The 19,534-nt window shown below is 42.4% G+C and overlaps 1 protein-coding gene across 3 annotated transcripts in view; it reads left to right on the top strand.

The window, feature by feature from the left end:
- The window catches only part of slc12a7b (solute carrier family 12 member 7b), an 86,768-nt gene that overhangs the window by 22,793 nt on the left and 44,441 nt on the right, over positions 1 to 19,534 (top strand). The window contains exon 1 of one of the 3 annotated variants that reach the window (XM_050056159.1): positions 4,317 to 4,715. The exons of the other annotated variants lie outside the window; for them this stretch is intronic. Within the exon in view, the coding sequence (XP_049912116.1) occupies positions 4,595 to 4,715 (121 nt within the window). The 5' untranslated portion in view covers positions 4,317 to 4,594. Of the gene's footprint in view, positions 1 to 4,316; positions 4,716 to 19,534 lie in introns of those variants that run through there. 3 annotated transcript variants of the gene reach the window in all.

Here is a 19,534-nt window from a genome sequence, read left to right as displayed (position 1 = left end):
AACCTGGCTCATCGATTGGCCAGGACCGAAAACGGAAATCCATCCCCTTCAGCCGGAAATCCATCCCCTTCAGCCGGCTTGGTCACCACAAAAACACCAAACACCAAAATGCACTGCGCTCTTCCTCTCTTTGGTTCACTTCCTCTCTTTGGTTCGCTGGATAGTCCGTTTGCCTTTCCCACTGTAAGCGAACCGCACCAGGGTTCACTTGCAAGTGAACCGAGACCCCAGTTTTCAAGCGGACCAGGGTTGGCTCGTTGGGTCCGAGTTCGAATGAGCGTTCACACCAGTCCAAACAAACCGAACTATCCGTGGAAGTGGACCAGGGTTCGTTTAAAGTGGACCAAATAGCGCCAGTGTGAATCCTTAGAGACAGTCCGAATAGCTGCTGGTGTGGGGTGAACGTTGGCACACTCCTGCACATGTTGTGGTCCTGCCATGTTGCACAAAAATTCTGGCCTGCCGTACATGAGAATATCGAAATGATCCTTAAATTAGGCGTCCCACTTTGCCTAGAACGTGTTTGTCCTGGGCAATCCTGTCCCTCTGAAACCCTCCCCTGCACCCCAGGCAGACTGGGTCCAGACATCCCTCATGCCGGGGAGAAAACTTCTTACAACACCTTATCGCCAGCCAGGGTATGGTGCTCCCACCTGGGTATTGTGGCTGCACACAGGGCCTCTCCTTTAGACTTATTAATGGAGGTGGAGAAATGCTATGCTAAGTGGGCTAATTTCATCTCCTTGAGTAAAGGTCCATTGGCTCAAATCATTAAAGATATTTAGAAATGGGTCATGTGACATTCAGTTATTTTCACATCTGCCAGTAATTATTTAATTAATCCATTTTTACTTGTCATTTTACAGACAACTGGCTAAATTTCACAGTTAGAAGCGTAAATAAAAGCTAGTACTGTTATGGCAGATTGGGATAAATATAGTAAATTGCAGTTAAGAGATGTAACCCTGGACTAGAGGTACAAAAGTAACAAATCATTATTATCCACTCGAGGAAAGCCTTTTTATAGGAAACATAGCAGTCTATCTAACCAGTGCCTAAATGTTTCTGTTTCTATAGTCACAGCCTAGACACTTCTATAGGGGATAAAACAGAATCTCAGCCACAGTATAGTACAGATGGAATTTTCCCTCTCTGGCTCAGACTTCGGAAACATATTCTGAGCCTTGCATAAGTTGCACACTAAAAAAAAAGGAGGAGGCAATGCTTTCCTGTAAGTTGGGCCGTCTGCCTGCCCATCTCTCTTTGATTCTCCTGCCTTGTGCTCCAGCTCCTCCCTTTCGTATTTCCTGCAGCCTCCACCCTTCCCCTGACGGTATTGATCTTGTATGTCGTCATTTTGGGAAACCAAAGGGGGAGAGGGGTTAGTTGTTCTGGGTGGGTCTCCAGATGTTACGCAACCACGTGAGGCTCCAGGAATGTAGCGTTCTGAAAGAGCCGGTCATCTGCTTTCACTGCTGTGGTTTTCTCCCGGTGTTTCCCAACACACGGGGCTGCTGGTTACTCAGGGTGAGATGCAGTACCTTGTAATCACTTTCAGTGCACTCCTTATCTTGAGGAAATGACTCACTGGTTTTGTTTTGAGGTCAGCATTGAATATGAGCAGCAACACACTGCTGCTGCTGCTGCTGCTGCTGAATAATGGTGATACACAGTTCGATGGAACAGAATACAATAGGATGATACAGGGTTCCCACGGTCATGGAAAACCTGGAAAAGTCATGGAATTAGTAAATATTACTGAAAGATTTTATAAGGCCTGGACTTTTGTTGTGTGTAATGAAATTGTGGCAGTAACTTTTCGTAGATAAACTTTGATGTAATGTAACATAACAGCAAATTATTTTCTAAAGCCGTCAATGTAACATCGTTTTTTATGTGTGTTGATGTGTGACGTTTTGACGTTTGACGTTGACCTATTCATGCATGCTAGCTCGCTGAAATTATATTTGAATAGAGTTTGATATGTTTGAAATGTACTGGGCAAGTAAGGCAAGATTTTTTTCAACTGTGGATCCTTGAAAGTCATGGAAAAATGTTGAAATTTTCTCCATGAAAATGTGTAGGAAGCCTGATGGTAGAAAAATGAATTCTCCTTCCTCCCCACACACTCTTGAACGAATTTTCTTAGGCTTTAACAACAATGCCAGAATTTTTCTGCGGGTGTCTGTCTCTGTTGTCAGCACTGCATCTGGTATTTTATTTCATTTTAAAATGCGTGACTAGTGCTACGTTTACGCCTAGCATGCACACTACTCCAGTATTTTGGAGCCCCTAAAACAGAGACCTTCGAATTTGCTGCTAACTTTGTTTTAATTTAAAAAGTCCGGGATTGCATTGTAGTCCGGACGGGCTGAAATGGAGACTTTTGAAAATGAAAACACAGACGCCCATGTTTGCTTCATGATTAAGGGCCTGTCCCAATAGCCACACTTCCCCTAGAAATACCCACGTGCACTTGGTTGTGCACGTTCATGTTTAGGCTAGTGGTGTCCCAAAACAGAATTGAGGTAGTGGAAATGGTTTCCAACACTTAAAACCCGCCCTAGATTCCAAGGGAGCCCCGACCCACACTTTCAACGAAGTGGAAGATGAAATGTCCCAGAACACCTTGCGAAGTCAGCAACTTCGGCCAGTTTTGGAAAACAATTTGTTACTGTACGATCGGAATGTAGGCTGTACAAACAACAGATGGTTGGACTAGCGTAAACTCATCAGCAACTCGGTTGAACACAGCGTCAAAATATTTAAACAAATCGACTTACCTGAACAAAATCGATCAGAACTAGAAGACATAGGCGCCTCCTGTTTTCAGCATTTCTTCTCTGTTGATTCATCAGATGGAGAAGAATGAACATAGCACACGCCACAACACAAGCTACTACGCGTGACATATGCCTGCACGTCGGCCACGTCGATTTGCGTGAAGTGGTGTCCCATTTCTTAGGGAAAGATCTCCACCCTAATATTTCTAACATCCCTCATCAAGGGTTATCTCGCAAACAAGGGCACTCAATACCAAGTGGAAGATTTAAGGGGTAGAAATGGGTCGGGCCCAAGGGTCTGACATACCAAGCCAAAACATTGTAGCTAGGCCTACATACCCTTTGTACTCAAGTTTAATCTCGTATTTTCTCGTCTTTAATAAAGAATTTACTGTGTTTTTTAATCCTACTCTATGTAAAGCAAGCAAGGCTTCCAAAAAGCGCTATGTACATGTGATGTTTCACTATTGTAATTATTATTTAATCTGTCTTGTGTGGGTAACGTTACTCATCTCCCATTACCATGGCTTTCTCTGGTGTTAGATTATGCTTCCAGTAACACTTTGATGCGTCACCTTATTTGCGCTTTGTGTTGGCTCCCAATCCGTTCCACCACCTAGACTGTCATACTCATGTTACTTTCATTAACAGCTCCACCATGTCGCTGGTCCAAGCTGGTTTTACATGTCGCCATTTCTTTAGCGTTTTCTGTAACTAAGCAACCAACTGTAGAGGAGACAGTCTGCGTCCTGTTTACACCAGGACGCGCATGCCCAGTGTACGTGAATGGTTATATGATACGTGCTTTTATGCGTGTTGGTATGGACAGAGATAAATTCTGAAAGGGTGCTACGGAGATAGTTTTTGTTTTAAATGAAAGTGTTATTGTGAGGATGTGGCCTCAGAGCTTGCTCCGAAGAGATAAGAGCATGAACTTGACACTTGTATTGATTCACATGCCTCCCCACTCTGCGCCTCACGCAGTTTCCCGTCCCTGTGTATTTAAGTGTGCTTTCACAGTATATACATTACACTCATAACAAGAGGTGCATGCTATGCAGAAGTGTAATGTGTGTTTAAGCATCTGTATGCGTGTGTGCTAACCCTCTCCAGTGGTGTGTGTTGGCCAGTATTTGTTTTTAAATCAGCCCCTGCCCACTTCTGACTCTGCACATGGGGTCAAATAACAGCATAGGAAGTGAGGAAATATATATGTGTCTGTGTGTGTGTGTGTGTGTGTGTGTGTGTGCGTGCAGGCTTTCCTCAGTGGAGCAGATCTGGACTTCCTCCTCTCTTTGAACAAAGACTGACATTGCCGGCTTTTGTTATACGTGAGACAGAGCGACATTCCTGGGCAGAGGATCTGCCCTCAGGCACAGTCAGAGCCATATGTGCGCTCTCATACACTCATGAGCACAAATGCATGTCATGTTTTTTTGCTAGTGTGAGTGTGTGTTTGTGGGTACTGCCCCCACTGGGCGGGGCAGTCGCACGCTTCCTTATTTGGCTAGTCGGTGCGAGGGGGGTCGGGGTCACATGTGTGCACAGCAGAATTCTAGCGATAGGAACAAAAACTCAGAAGTAAGAGCCGACGTCTGCCCAGGAGAGGAGAGCACACCGGGGCAGTGGGTCTGGGTGAGAAGACAAACAGTTGAGAAGGAGTGTGTAAGAAAGAAGAGAGGAGTGACAGCTGTTGGACGGAGGAAGAGAGAGGAGCAGCTGAACAGAGAGGGAGGGAGAGGGAGGAGAAAGGAGAAAGAGATAAGAGTGCGGCAAACAGGAGACATTGAGAGGAAGCACATGGTGTAGAAATGCCCACCAACTTCACTGTGGTCCCAGTGAGGGACGGCGCCAGAAAGGCAAAAGAGGGTGACGAAGAGGATGATGTGGATGACAACAACGTGGTGAAAGAGGAAGGGGAAGGCGCCACAGGTGAGATCAGATGTTTAACGTTCGTTTTTTATTTCCATCAGGTCAGGTGGATGATTAACGCAAATGAGATATGTAGTGCTAATGTACAGATCTGTGTTCTGCAGTGAGACTTTTAAAGTTGAAACACTTTCCTGTGACAGTAAAAAAGGAGTAGTTCCAGAAAGTTCCAGACTTTGCTTACAGTATCCATCGCAAGCTGATAATTTGGCTTTATTGCAAGGGTGACTGTTTCCTATGTTTGTCAGAAAAAACCTGTTTATGGCCTCTGTGTGGGCGGATAATGTGCAGGGAAGTCGGTGGTTTCTAGGGAAGGCTTTTTAATTTTCCAGCAACTGCGTGAAAATAGGGTTTCCCTCACACGCCACTGCCACTCAGGGGAGTTTGACATGAATTTTTCATCCATACCAGTGTCTGTTTGCACTAACTCTCCTCCCCATTTCCCTTCATATACCCCTTTCCACACACCCCCTTCTTGTATTTTAACTTTTTCTCAACCTTTTTTTGTTTTTACCCTATGATGCTCTGTTTGTTACGTTTCTTATTGTTTCAATTTACTGCTAGGTTTCCCAGTGTTGTGGTAACAAGGACAGGACAAACACAGATGCTCTAATTGGGACACCCATGACTTTTGCATCTCTTAACATCTCTCTGTGTTGATTACCATTGACTTGCAACCTCCGACGTGACTCACCCTCTGAAGACCTTTCAGTGAACTTAAGTGTGCGACACACAACAGGAAACCAGAACTTTATCATAGTGCCACGGCTCACGTGTGATGCGTATTGCCATGTGAACCTAGCTGGAACAAGACTGAATACATACATGAGCTTGAGTAGCACTTGCAGGTGCGTTATACTGCATGTGACGTTCGGCAAAACCAGGACTGTACTTTGTGAAGCCTGGTGTGTAACCTGTTGGTTTGGTAGAAGGCCAGCTTCGTGGACTTGGTGACAGTTGGCTTAACTTTGCCCTACTAAAATGAAAACCTTTTTTCCTGATACCCTGAATTCATCTTGCAATAGTCATTCAATCTGGACATCAATGAAATGTTGGAGATTTGGTGTTTGAACAAAATGTTCTCTCGTCTCTCTGGTTTCTGCCAACAGTATCAACCTGATATAAGCCTGTCCTAAGGCAAAAAGCCGTTTTAGAATATTCAGCATGGAGAGGTCACGGAGTGTGTGTTTAACTAACTCCTCTCTACCACTCTTTGCCAGACTGCTGTTAGTGAAGTTGCTGCTTTTACAGCACTTCACATGGAGCAGAGCGAATCAGTTCCAAGTATTTAATGTCTGCTGTGGAGCTGCAATTACGGCTGCATGCTGGGTGAGATTTTACAGACTGTGGGAGAGAGAATGGCATTTTATTTTGGTAGTTATGCAGAATATCATACTGCTGCTTGGTTGGTTTCCCCTATGCATGCAGCCATTTGTCCCTGACAGTGGGAGATCAGGGGACATGTCAGAAAGAGCATGGCCTGGATCTGAAGCCACTAAATGATGATGGTGTGTAGAAGCATCAGGTCCATACTTGTTTGCACTGATACTGTGTCAAGGAGGACAATCCTGTTCTACATGCATCCATAGGTCATCTACAATGGCTTCAAGCCTGTGCTCACCAGACGGAGCTGTGGACTCAAATGTATTCGTACATTTGTGTCCGATCTGTCTCATGTGATGAGAACTTGATGGCTACAGCTTGTTGAAACGGTACAGACAGGCTGGGAAGGGTTGAAGGTTTGCTAGGGAGGATCCTTGATGCATGTTGTTGGCTAACGAGCATGTTGTGTAGGGAGGGCTGAGTCAAATAGCAGTCACTGTTATTGATTATCGTGCTGGCTCGCTTCCCGTTGGCTGAGTGGGGGGAGGTGAGACCCCACCCCCATGCTGTAATGTAATGTACTCCAGCTCTTCTCATTCGAGTTCCCTTGTTATCCTGTCCTCCCTGTCTGCTTCTAGGCTGTCTCTCTATTCCCATTTGTTATTTCTCTCGAGACAATGTCCTGTAGCTATCTCTGCATCTCATGAGCCCAAAATCTGAAGGTCTAGTTTAACTTCTGAGAAATGTTTTTGGTGGATTTGTGTGACCATTGCAGCATTTTGTCCAAAAAATAGATTGGTTTGGAACCCGAAAAGTTGGCTCCCAGTTGGATTCAGAAATAGCAGGTTTTCCATGACCTGAAATGTGAACCATGGCGACATCACCGGGCGTTTCATATTCATCAGATTGTAACGAGAGGATGGAATGTTGGTCCAATAGTTGGTCCAAATATCTGTGACTAATAACAGCTCAAGGTAACCAATGTGATCTGCCATCTTGTTTACTGCTGTGTACTTTCGTTGTGCCCTTCGTTGATGATGCATCCTTAATTAAAATGGCTCTGCTCCAAAAGTGGTGGAAAAGCAGGCTGGTTCACAGGAAAGCTCGAAGACGAACGAGAGCTAAGTTGGTGGAAAAGGGACAATAGCTCGCCAGTCGTCAAACAAGACATAGGTTGAAGCTCAGTCTGCTGCATCAGTGACACAGAAAGTGTTGTACTCTTCTAACATCGGCTGCATAAATGTAAATGTACCCAAATATCACCAGCTCAAGCTTCCTGGTCTCAACCTTAGCTGGTTTTATTAGCTGTAGACAAACCCCTAGATTTAAAACCCATCAGCTGGTCTGGTGTTGACATGAGGTAAAACTGTTTGTGGTGAGCCGGTCCCATTTTGTGTTCTTAAGAGCAACACAACAAGTTAATTAAACTAAATTAAAGTCCTTCCACACTGCAGCTACACATAGCAAGTAACAAGTGTTCAAACTGTACATGCGGACGTGATATCTCGGCCACTTCAGTGCTGTTTGTTTCTGTCTGCTATGTTTAACAGATTAAAACACAAAAATGTGTTTGACTTGTGTTTTGCCAACAAATCCCTCTCATAGTGTCCGTGCACTGTAGGCGTCACTGTGTGTAGCCGAACTGAAGGTCTGTGTTTGACTGTGTACCGCTGAGCGCTGTAACTAATCCGTTAGTCTCTCTGGAACTGACAATATTATGGTGATCTGTCTTGAGAGTGTGTTGTTTCTGTGTTCCCAGAATTATTTGGCTCCCTCATTGACCCCTCATTTTTCTGTAGGTGAGTCCACCTAGCTCAAGGGAATCCAAAACTTTTAGGTCACACTGCCTTTTACTAAAACTGTTTGTTTGCTTTTATAGTGCTTCGTGTGTGTCTACATGTGTCTCATTTTCCCTGCTGCATAGGGCAGACAGATTTGGACAGAACATGATGTTGTAGAGAGGAGCATGGGAGTGGGTGGAGTGTGATGGTGTGAGTTAAAGCGCACATAATGGTCAAAAAATCTGTGGGAGGTGACTGGTGTGGGATTGAAAATGCAGTACTGTGCAGACCTGTAGTGTTGACTCCCCCAGGAGTGAATGTACGCCTTAACTTTGGCCACGTTCAGTGTGCTACGATGGGGAATCGACTCACACCTACGCACAAAGCTGCACAGCCACGCCTTGTGGATAAATGACACAGAGTAGGTACTGTATGATGTGGAGCTTATGGCTTCAGTAGCAGTATAAGTGATGGTTGTGACCCAATAAATCCCTTGTTGACAAAGCAAAATGCAAAACTGCTACAGTACAATGCATCCTTATTAAAGTGTTGTCTAAGCTGAAACTAAGCAGGTGATCGGACCAAGTGCCCGCGGTGTTTCTGCCTCTGCCCGTCTGACCCAGACATGTGTTTCCTGTTTATTTTCCAGGCAGGTCTGGTTCTGTTTAAAGCTGTTGTCTGTATGTGGCTGTCTGTTTTTCTGTTTCTCTTTCTCAACCTATGATGTTGTTTGCTCTTTATGCTTTTGCCTACTGCCCGTGTCGTTTGCTGTATTTGCAAGCATCACAGGCAATATGTTTTCAGTGAAGTGCCATACAATCATGATCTAGATCCATTTCTTGGATGGGTCTTCCTCCCATTTCTAAAAAGGCTAGTTTACCCCAACTTTATCACCCTTGTGTCTTGCCTTTATGGTTTAAATAAAGCAACAGTTTGCCCGAGGGGAGCTTCTTAAAATCCTCCTTGGATTAGGGAGGGATCATTTAGTGTGGGAACATAATGACCTGTGATCATGCCTCTATGTAATTCTGTTTTGGGCTACAGTTTTGAGTATAACAAAACAGACAGTACAATAAATAACACAGAATCCAGTATCACACTGTCAGGGGTAAAACACGGACATTAGTGGTCACTGCTGGTTTGAGATAAGCGATAGCAGACGGGGACAAAGGACGATCTGTAACGCTTGGTGCCACATCTCGGGAGGCAAAACCTCTGCCCTGATGGAAGCATGTGAAAGTCAATGTGGAGGGGGCGTTGAGAGTCTGAGACGATACACCGAGCTTTAGAGGTGACCATCTCGTCATACAGGTGCTGATCTTACAGCACAACTTTTCAACTTTTTCCAACTTGTCCTTGTTTTTAAGGATCCCATTACCACTCCAACAGACAATGTTAAAATGTAAGAGAAAAGACCCTTAGTGTGTCTTTTTCCTCTCTGAAGAAGAACTACCTAAATGCAACATTGGTTTTAGTCAGGTCTCATAATTCGGTTGCATGATGGTCAGGTGTTAAACTCAGTCACTCAGGTCAGACTTGGTTCCGGACTGGTCTGAGTTAAATGCCCTCGCAGACCTCTAGAGGTAGCTTAGAAACTCTGCTTTTGGTTATTTATACTGCAGCATGTGTCCAGCCTGACCCTTCAATGTTGCTCAACTCTCAGTGCGTGTGTTTGTGTTGGCCGCGTTACTTAGTTCTGCATGTTCCATCTGCAATACAATCAGACACACTTAATCAAAGTCAGTAGTTGCACCAGATGCGTAGGTCATGGAAACATTATTGAAACAGATCTCCCAAACAACTCTTCATTAATTTCTATCCCCATGGGTGCCTTTTTGAGTCTTAAAAGTGTAGGGCATCACTACTGTTGAGGATAATGGATTGTTAAGCAGAGAAATCACTTCATCATCTGTATAGATTCACCCACAAACAGCTCTCTCTTATACTGTACACTGTAAATTTATCGCCACTGTATAGATGTATTAGTCAAGGCTGTCCCTTGTCTTTGTGCTGCAGTATGCTGACGGGTGTGTGTTGTCAGTAAGTGAAGAATGAACACAGGGCAGAGAAGGGAGATAGGATAGTTACTTCGGGAATGTAGGGAGTGAACAGAGACTGGAACATGACATAATGTCATTTATAAGCCCACTGAATATTTGATTTAGCAAGGCCAGCTCTGGAATAAATAAACATGCGTGTCTGATACTTTCTGTGTGTGTGTGTGTGTTTTAGAGCAATGACAATCACAGCAACAAGAGCCATCTCTGTTGCCTCAAGCATTTGCTAAACAAATTGTGAACTTCACTGAGATTCGGCTCAACATGGGAGACTCCCAAAGCTGCATAACTAGTATGTCCACTCGGCACAGTTTTGAGCCTTGCAAAGAGAAGGATGTTAAAAACAGGCAAAATCTTTAAGGTTTCACAGCCAATCAAAGTGCTCGATGCAAAGTGCTGCTCAAAGAAGACAAAGACTGATTGATTTTATGGGTTTTTTAAAGAAAAGGTGGCCTACACCATACGGAAATCCCAATCATGATGTACGCAAATCAAATTATGGCAAGAAGAAATGTCCCGCAACTGTCCAAATGTCAAAATTCTTACAGTTCAAATCACAATCTGTATTTACAGTAACATCCAGATAGAAAATCCTGGCATTCTGTACGTAATATCGGACGGCACTGAGCAAACGCTGCCTCAATTTGTTAGTTTTTAGCCATCTGAAAAAGGTGCACCGAAAAAAAAGTATGTAAGGTAAAGTGGAGCAAATACTCAAATATAGCGTACACTTATACTGATGCCGATTTTTTTTTAGGTGACTAAAATATGTTCGCTGTAGTCCAAGTCTACAGCAGTATATTGCTCAACTTTCATGCTAGCTAATAGAGTTGTACCGATATCGATACCAGTATCGGAAATGCCTCCGATACTGCCTAAAAAGCGGTATGGGGTATCGGCGAGTACAGCCTATGACCAATCCGATACCACGTAATGCGTCACGTCATTACACATACGCACGCTACAGGCAAACGAAACGGAAACGGAGCTTAGACGTTTAAAAAGCATTCTACTGTAGCCTTTAAAATGTCTTTTTTACCAAATTGTGTGGCTGCACTTTAATCTGTGTCTTGATCTGTGTCAACACTGGATAATAATAATAAAAAAAAAAGTTTTATGGCATTCATTCTACTATTATGTATTTATTTCTTAATATTTTACATAGAGTTTTAGGAGTTGAGACATACAAAAATTCATATCCCATCCATTTTTATTTTACACGCTGGTATCGGATCGGTACTCGGTATCGGCAGATACCTAAGGTTCAGGGATCGGAATCGGTATCGGGAAGGAAAAAGTGGTATCGGTACATCTCTACTAGCTAAGCAACACAGTACATAAAATAAGCACAGCAGAAGTATCAGACGGGTCGGATCACTGTGTTTAACTACACATCTTTAAACGTTACAGTTACGGCTAAAAATGACACCAGAAAAGAAATAAACAGTTTTGCCGATTTCACACATCTCCACCATTGCTATCAATTGCCAGTTGTCTACCAGGAAGTGACTGTTGTTGTTAGCGTGACGTCACGGTGATTTGGTCTGTCATGTGCCATTTGAGAAATCCCTCCATAAAGCTAGTACCTCTCGTTGACCGTCATTTGGATCAATTCCAAGTCGTTAATAATCTTGAACCATTCAGGCAAGTGAATCCTTTCATCTACATAGATCTGATGGGTTTAATCGGACAGTCCTACGTTCTCCAACGGCTGCTTCCTACTTGCTGTTCAGCGATCTCCTCCCCACCGGCTCCCTGCTCTCAATATGGTGTCTCTGATAAGCCCTCAACCAATAAGCACATGCATATGTCTCTATTTTTCTCTATATATATGTTCTATCACTGCTGGCTGGAGATAGTTTGAGGGCCCCAGAGTTCACATGGCTTTCATTCAGGTAGGTTCACAGACTGTACAAACATGGTAAACAAGTCCAGCTCCTTCTGTAATGGCTGTTAACAAGCCTGAGAAGACGATACCGTAGCTGCTCCAATCATAAGCAAACCAATAAAAATGATTAAAATAGCTCTTTGGTTAAAGTCTGGTCAGAACCAAGCTTCATTTTAATAGCTTTAAAATGTCCCCGCCCTTGGATGTGGTTACCAACAGCTATTAGATGTCTAACTCTCCACGGTTAAGTGCCGGGTCAATACCATTGATGTGCCTCCATTTCCATTATCGAATTTTAGGGGACACTAGTTAGGCATTACAACACTCACATATTTATAGTGGTGGTTTGGTGTTAACTGTTCTTGGCTTTTATGTTACAATTTTATCTGTTGGAAGAAAGACAATAAATCTCTTAAGCAAATTATTAGGAAACAATTATTCATTTGCTAATTGTGTACCAGACATGAAGCTGGTGACGAGCAAGGAAATTTGTAATTTGAGAAATGCAGGGTCTGATGTCTCGCCATGATTTGCATCGTAGTTACGAGGCCAGGGAGTCCAATGAAGTGCTTTGGTCATGGCGTTGAAACTCTGCAGACTATAGCCTATAGCCTGAGCTGTGGTGTTGCAGACTGAAATTTAAAGAACAATTTGAACTAAGGAAGCCTGTATGGGAGCTTTGAAATGATGAGTGGTCATTCCCCTCTCACACTCGAGGAGCAATGTTGGTAGTACTCATCATATCCCTTTAAATTGCCTTTGCCACACTTGAAGTGGACACTGGGAGTTTATTTAAAAGGGTTAGAGATGGCTCTGATATGATGCATGATGAAATCCTAGAATTTAGCTTTCCTGCTGCAGCTACAGTATTAGTGTGATTAAAGGAGGTTTGTATGTGTGTGCTCAGTGTTTTCTTCACTGTGACACAGTGACACCACCTGGAGAAAGGTGGACTTACTTTGTGGTGCGTGTGTGTCTAGTTTGTGGTTTCATTTTCCACCTGAGGTCATAAAAGAATGACAATATTCTGCCTGCTTTGGATGGAGAGTGCTTAGTTTTAAGGAAGAGGGCTTGCCTGCCTGCGAGCAGTCAGCTGATTTTGTTGTTGTTCTCACATGACCATGATTCAGTTGCACTTTTGCCCAGAACAACCGGGAGGGACTCTGTGATATAACACTGTGTTTAATCTTGATGACTTTGCAGTTTTAAGTACAGATGAATGTCAGCTATGTCTAGAATTACATTACTCTCGCGTGCCAAAGTATATGCTTTCAGTTGTTTCTGTTGCATTCATAACAGTCTAAATGGTCTTGATTTGTATGTGAATCAAATAGTCGAAGATTATTTTCCCTTTGATGTGTCTTTGAAACATGTCATTAACGAGCTATGAAATGCAAGAGAAAAGCAGAAAAGATCAAATTGTATCAAGAAAGAAAATAAGAGTTTGGAGAAAAATGACATTTCAGACATCCAGGCGGAACACCAGTGCTTTTTAATCTGTGTTATATCTGTTTGGTTGATTGTCAATTAGTTTCCTGTGTTCATTAGAACATCGGAGAACTGCCGAAAGTGTCATCATAACAGGTGCTCTTCTAACTATACTGCTATATCTATACTGAATAATAAGGTTACCCACAGGATGTTCCTGACAGCTAATTTACGAAAGTTTAACTAGTTGACAACTTAAAGTATGAAAACACCCCTTTGATTTACAAGTATAATAAACTGGTGAATGGACCTGAACTTGTACAGCGCCTTTCTAGTTTTCCAACCAGTGTTGGGTAGGAACGCCTTACAGTAATAAAATTATTTCTTACAGGAACGAGTAGTGTAACTAATTACTAATGAAATTTCAGAACAACTAAAAAACGCAGGAGATACGCAATTACAAATTTTATGGGGTGCAATGGGAAAGTAATATAAGGAGTAGTGTGATGAAGTACTGTTGGCAGGGAGTAAGAATTTAAGCAATATTATTACCTTTAAAAGGGTAACGAGTAATATATATTGCATCTTCAGAGTAAGGAGGCCAACACCGCTTCCAGGGTCACATTCACCCATTCACACACACATTCATACGCTGATGGCTGATGCTACCATACAAGCTGCCGCAAGGTGCAACTCAGTTTTTAACACACTCACACACGAATGGAACAGCCATCGAGAGCAGTTTGGGGTTCAGTATCTTGCTTAAGGACACGTCATAAATCACATTTTTCAATAAACAAATTGTAACTTAAATGCCGCACAAATGTGTATTTAACGTGCCGACTCATCTCCATTCAAAAATACACAAACTCACATGATAACTCTCTCATGCTTGAGTGTGCACGCAAAAGAAATTGTCTCGTGTAGCCCAGTGAGAAGACATCCAGCGTGTGCAAGTTGAACATCCATGGACAGCTGTGGACTCGTACATGTCAGGCGGATGGGCACGTGATTCCATCACCATCCATAACACACCAACCTTTATGCTGGGTATCTTATTATAAGTTTAACCGACTAGTATTTCTGGTGCCGACTAGCGAGGCACACTGACACTGACTGAGGGGTAAAGTCTGAGGTTGATATCCATCTCAGCTCCAAAACAGGAATATTGTGTCTATAAGTATATAGTAGCAGCAGCGGAGAGACAATTTAAAAGCACCTAATCTGTGCCAGCAATCACTTCTGTACTATTTTGTGTCTTACCCAAGTGTTTACACATGGCAGTGAGGATCCAAGTGTAAGCGGCGCTAAGTAACATTGATCCCACAAGCATTGGCTGACCCTATTCTTCCCCTATCTGTCTTTATTTCCTGTCTAACTAACTCCCACACTGTCTCAGCTGCTTACATGTATATCCACTGTTGTTACACACACACACAAGCTCAATTAAGATTTGATTGACAAGTTGTTCCGTGATAAAAAAATGGGCTTGCCCATGGTCGTGAAAGGCTCCTCTGACTCAGCAGTCATTTAACTTGTGTCCGTCAGATTTTCCTCCATTAGAGTATGGATGTTCTAAAGCATCCAATAAACCCTCAACCCCATATAGACTCTGGTACATACCGTCAATAACCCTCGTCTCTGTGTCCTTTCTCTCCCTGCTGTGTATTGCATAACAGACAGTGTTGTTTACCTGAAGGGTTTAAAGGCTTAGGACATCATTAAGTACACACACACAGACACACACACAGACACACACACACACACACACACACACACACACACACACACACACACACACAAAATAACTATAACAGCAGCCATCTGACATCTAACCAAGTGGAGCTTGATACTACTAAATCCTTCTTACTGTGTGATTTGATAGCCCCTCTTTAAGCTCTGCATTGACACATCTGTCAATTTAATGATGCAGGCGGCGGATGTTCAGTTCTGTCTTCACATGACGTGTGAGAGCAGGATTGACGTTGCAGTTTTTTAACTCAAGCAGTCAGCAAGTTCTTACATTAAATTATTCTCAGGGAACTTTGTGAGGATGGTCACAGCTCCACACGTAGGTGGCTCCAGGGACACACTTTGCCGATCTCTCTCTGTGTCTCGGCGTGGTGCAGGACACTCACCTGACTGACAGGCGGCCAGTGGCCAGGAGACGGCAGCAGAAACTGAGCCGCCGTTTCTTCTGTGGCTCTAAAGCCGTATCTCCCTCAAGCCTGGAGCCTCGACGTGTCTCGTGTGCTTTATAAAAAGTTCCGGATTAGCCTAATCTGGTTAAGTGATTAGTGCCCACTTCACATGCTCTTAGACAGGCAGATTAATGGGCCGCCAAGACAAAGGTAGACAGCAGAGTTCTGGGTTCACCAAAGTTTCAGGGTAATGGCCGCGGCAGAGTTTGATCTGCCATTGTCTGGACCGTTAGTGGGGCTGCGGCTCATCCTCGGCTCCATTTAGAAAACATCTGCCTCAGTTTGTCTCACAGGAGTTTCAATTAGGAGTATATGATACAAACCAATGGATGGGGCCTTAGTCTATCAGTATTTTGCTTTCTGAAGATATTAACAGATGCTTATTTAACAGAAATTACAGATTGCTATACATACTGTAAGGTAAATATAGGGCTTACCTGTTTCCATGATGATCAAGCCAGAAATAAGTATTCAAATCTCAAATATTAAAATATTAATAATGAAAATAATTTTAAGATTTGAATGAATGACTTTATTTCGAACCAAAATTAAAAGTGTGTCCGAAAGGAGCAGGTAGAAGTAAAACTTATATGTCCCTACCCCTTTCTTACATTCCTTTAACTCATACATTTTTTCAACAAATTCCCAAAATTATTTACAACTAATATACAGTTATACCCGATCTATTTACCCCCCAATTAATTTAAATTCGCAAAAAAGTCCACAAAAGAAAACAGTATATATGTGTTGTTCTGTCTTGCGTGATTGCATTATGCGCTGCAGCAACAAGTCACTTAATCAATTAGTCATTCAAGAAATATTCATAAAAATGTTGAACATCAAGTTATCATTAAAGGCATTTATCAAACATTAAAACCAATCCTTTGATGATTCTTCTCTAAAGACCTCAGTTTGGCCTCTGGATAATGTGATGGGCATTTATTTTTTGGCATTTTATACACATACTTACGGAAGTGTATTGCATTCACTTGACAAATAAAAAAATCTGTTTTATTGAGTAATTTTTTCTGTTTTTCTGAGTAATTTTTTTTTAAATTTTTCTGTTTTTGGTGTAATTTTTTTTGTTTTTCATGGTAATTTTTTCTGTTTATCGTGGTAATTTTGTTTCTGTTTTTCGTAGTATTTTGGTTTTGTTTTTCAGGGTAATTTTTTCTGTTTTTCTGAGTAATTTTTTTTAAAAAATTCTGTTTTTCGGTGTAATTTTTTTGTTTTTCATGGTAAGTTTTTTTTCTGTTTATCGTGGTAATTTTGTTTCTGTTTTTCGTGGTATTTTTGTTTTGTTTTTCAGGGTAATTTTTTCTGAGTTAAGAGAGCAGTAGAACAACAGACGCTTTCATTCCTTTCTTGAGAGCTCGATATAATGGAAGCAAACATGACCCGCTTGTTTAGTTTAATCCAGTTTTACTTTGACAAAAAAAAAAAGAAAAAAAAAAAAATTACTCCGAAAAACAGAAAAAATTACTCAATAAAACAGATTTTTTTCTTTATTTGTCAAGTGAATGCAATACGCTTCCGTACATACTTAACCTTAAATTAATTTAAAAGAAAAATAGTCCACAGACTAATGGATAATAAAAGTAATTCTTTAGGCCTTTGCACACCAAGTACGTACTTTTTTGGTCCAAAATTGTTGCTAATTTAAAAATTAAAACGACATTTACGACTCGGAAACATTCATCTGTCATTAAAGTTGATTTCCTGCTTTTTTACACACCCATCAGTGTGTGTGTGTGTTCATGTGTGTCCCTTTATGACATACTGCCAGGATCAAGTCAATTCAGAATCAACTGGATTGCTGTAATTGTTGGTCGTCTTTTTAACGTGATATTTCAGTAATCTATCCGAAATTAAAAACTGACTCGACACGTGTAAAGCAAACTGAAGCAAGCCTGTGAACACTGACTGTGCAGGAATCTTTGTGTCTTATGCATTTGTCCTTGTCAAATAAACAAGTAAATAAAAATAAAAAAGGGTAGCATGGATCAAACTGGACCACTGACATCAGGAAATAGTCACATGGAAATAATCCAGCAGGTAAAACCGTCTTTGCTCTAGATGCTTTCTCAGAATTTAACAGTATTTTCCTTATCTTTTTTTTAATTTCATAAAGTTGGAGGACCACAGCATCATCCAAGTGCACTGTAATGATATTATAATCTATATTATTATAGTCTGTGGCCATTAAAATGATTGTAAAGATGCCTGTGATTGTGTGGCTCCATACCAGTGTCCTATAAAATCCAGAATACAGTATGTTGTCATCGCCCTCGGCCGTATTGTCCTGTGTGCTCCCTGAGCTTTGCTGATCGATTGACCATCTCCACCGATGGCACCCTGGAGGTCAGTCAGGAGGTCAGATTGTAAATGAAACTGCTCACTGAGGCAGCACCTGCGCTTTAAAATAGTGAGGGATTATTGATTCGAAATGACAAACTGCTCAGCGTTTACTGTGGATGGCGAGTGTTTTCATCTCAGCGCCACGAGATCGCAAACGTTTTCTGGGAAAAGATTTTGCGTCGACTTTTCTCATCTCTTTTTTTCCTACGTGTGTGTGTGTGTGTTTGTGTGTGTGTGTGTACATCCATCCATCCATTCCTCCTCCTGCCACACACTCCTACAGCTGTCTGTTTTACTACTGCTTCCCTCGCTTTCTTTGCTCCTCCCTCTTTGTGTGAGTGTGTTGAGTGTGGCGGGGATCAGAAGCTGGAGGTGTGTGTGTGTGTGTGTCGTGTGCGTGCAGGTCTGTCGGTGGGAGGGTGAGGGTGCTTTGTGATGCATGGCTGATGTCGCTGACATCATCGTCACAGGCCACTTTTCACACACACACAAACACAAACACACACACACTGTCACAGAAATAGCTGATCCTCACTTTATCCACACAGCACAGGCAGCATTCCTGACTTCTGCACCTTACTAGCAGTATCTCTATACTTCGGACCCCTATAACTGGAGTTCCTCAGGGACCACTGCTAGGACCCCCTCCCTTCCACCCCCTTTTTTTTTAGCCCCGCTCCTCAGGATGGAGCAGAGGGGAGGCTCTCGACGGAAGGGTAAGTTTTTGATATAGCTAAAGTACTCCTTCAGTTGCCCTTTAGTAGCAGCACTGTGTCCGAGCTAATAAATTGTGACTGTGTCCGGTGTATTTGGTTACATGTGTAATTTTTTGTTGTCTTTTTATAGGATGCTTTGTAAAGATAGATATTTTATTGACGGACTCTTTCTGGTCCACATGGATTAGAAGTAGTTTTTTGTCTTGTGTAGTGATTCCTCTTAAGATTAATCTTCCACCAAAGACAAATCTGGCTTTAAATCTGGCACTCAGTCAAAAGTCATGATATTTGATGAACTGTCATCTTGTAAAGATCACTGGGCAAAGCATGATGATAATGCTGCCAATTAGATTTTAGAAATTTGAATTAAGACATTTTGCTTCTATGTTTCTGCTGCTTCTTATAAAGCTGTGTTATGGCTCTTTTTCTACGTTATCTTTGAGCTAAAGGAACTGATGTTTGACTTGCACCGTCTGGACTCTCAGTGCCTCCTAAAGCTCCCCTTTTTTTGCTCCTTCCTTCAGTGCTAGGCAGCTTACAGCGTCGTCACAGTGTGCAGCTTAGCGGTTATAAATAGGATGCGTGGTCATTTATTACCACAGTGACCAGAGCTGCTGAGCCTAACTGTTAGCACATCCTCGATGTACCTGCCGGTGAAGCTGAACCAATCAGTAAGCAGAGTGCTGATGGAGCCTGACTTCAGCCCCGAGCTTCTCCACGGCTTCTTTAGCCAGGGCTGTGATCACAGACACAAAACGCTGAGGTGAACAGAGAAGAGCTGACGGCAGGAGAGGGCGGTTTGCAAAGTGACATTCAGTCGTTCACTGACAGCAAATGACAGACTGACAACTGTCCTGACTAATGAGTGCTTCCAGCTGTGCAGAGCGCTGGGACAGTGTCAGGGAATCCCACTCCCTTATGTAACACCGCTGACTGTGATGTAAAAGAATGCTTTTTAATATCGGATGTTGGGGCGGTCAAGCATGCATCAACAGTGAGGGGTTTAAAAACCATCTGCACTTGTAATTGCTCTATCCTGCATTGATCGTAAGGTCGTAAATCAGTCCAAA

This window comes from Epinephelus moara, chromosome 11 (genome assembly GCF_006386435.1).
Source record: "Epinephelus moara isolate mb chromosome 11, YSFRI_EMoa_1.0, whole genome shotgun sequence".
Lineage (NCBI taxonomy): Eukaryota > Metazoa > Chordata > Actinopteri > Perciformes > Serranidae > Epinephelus > Epinephelus moara.
Note: the sequence above shows the minus strand (reverse complement) of the source record. Positions and strands in the feature narration are given on the sequence as shown.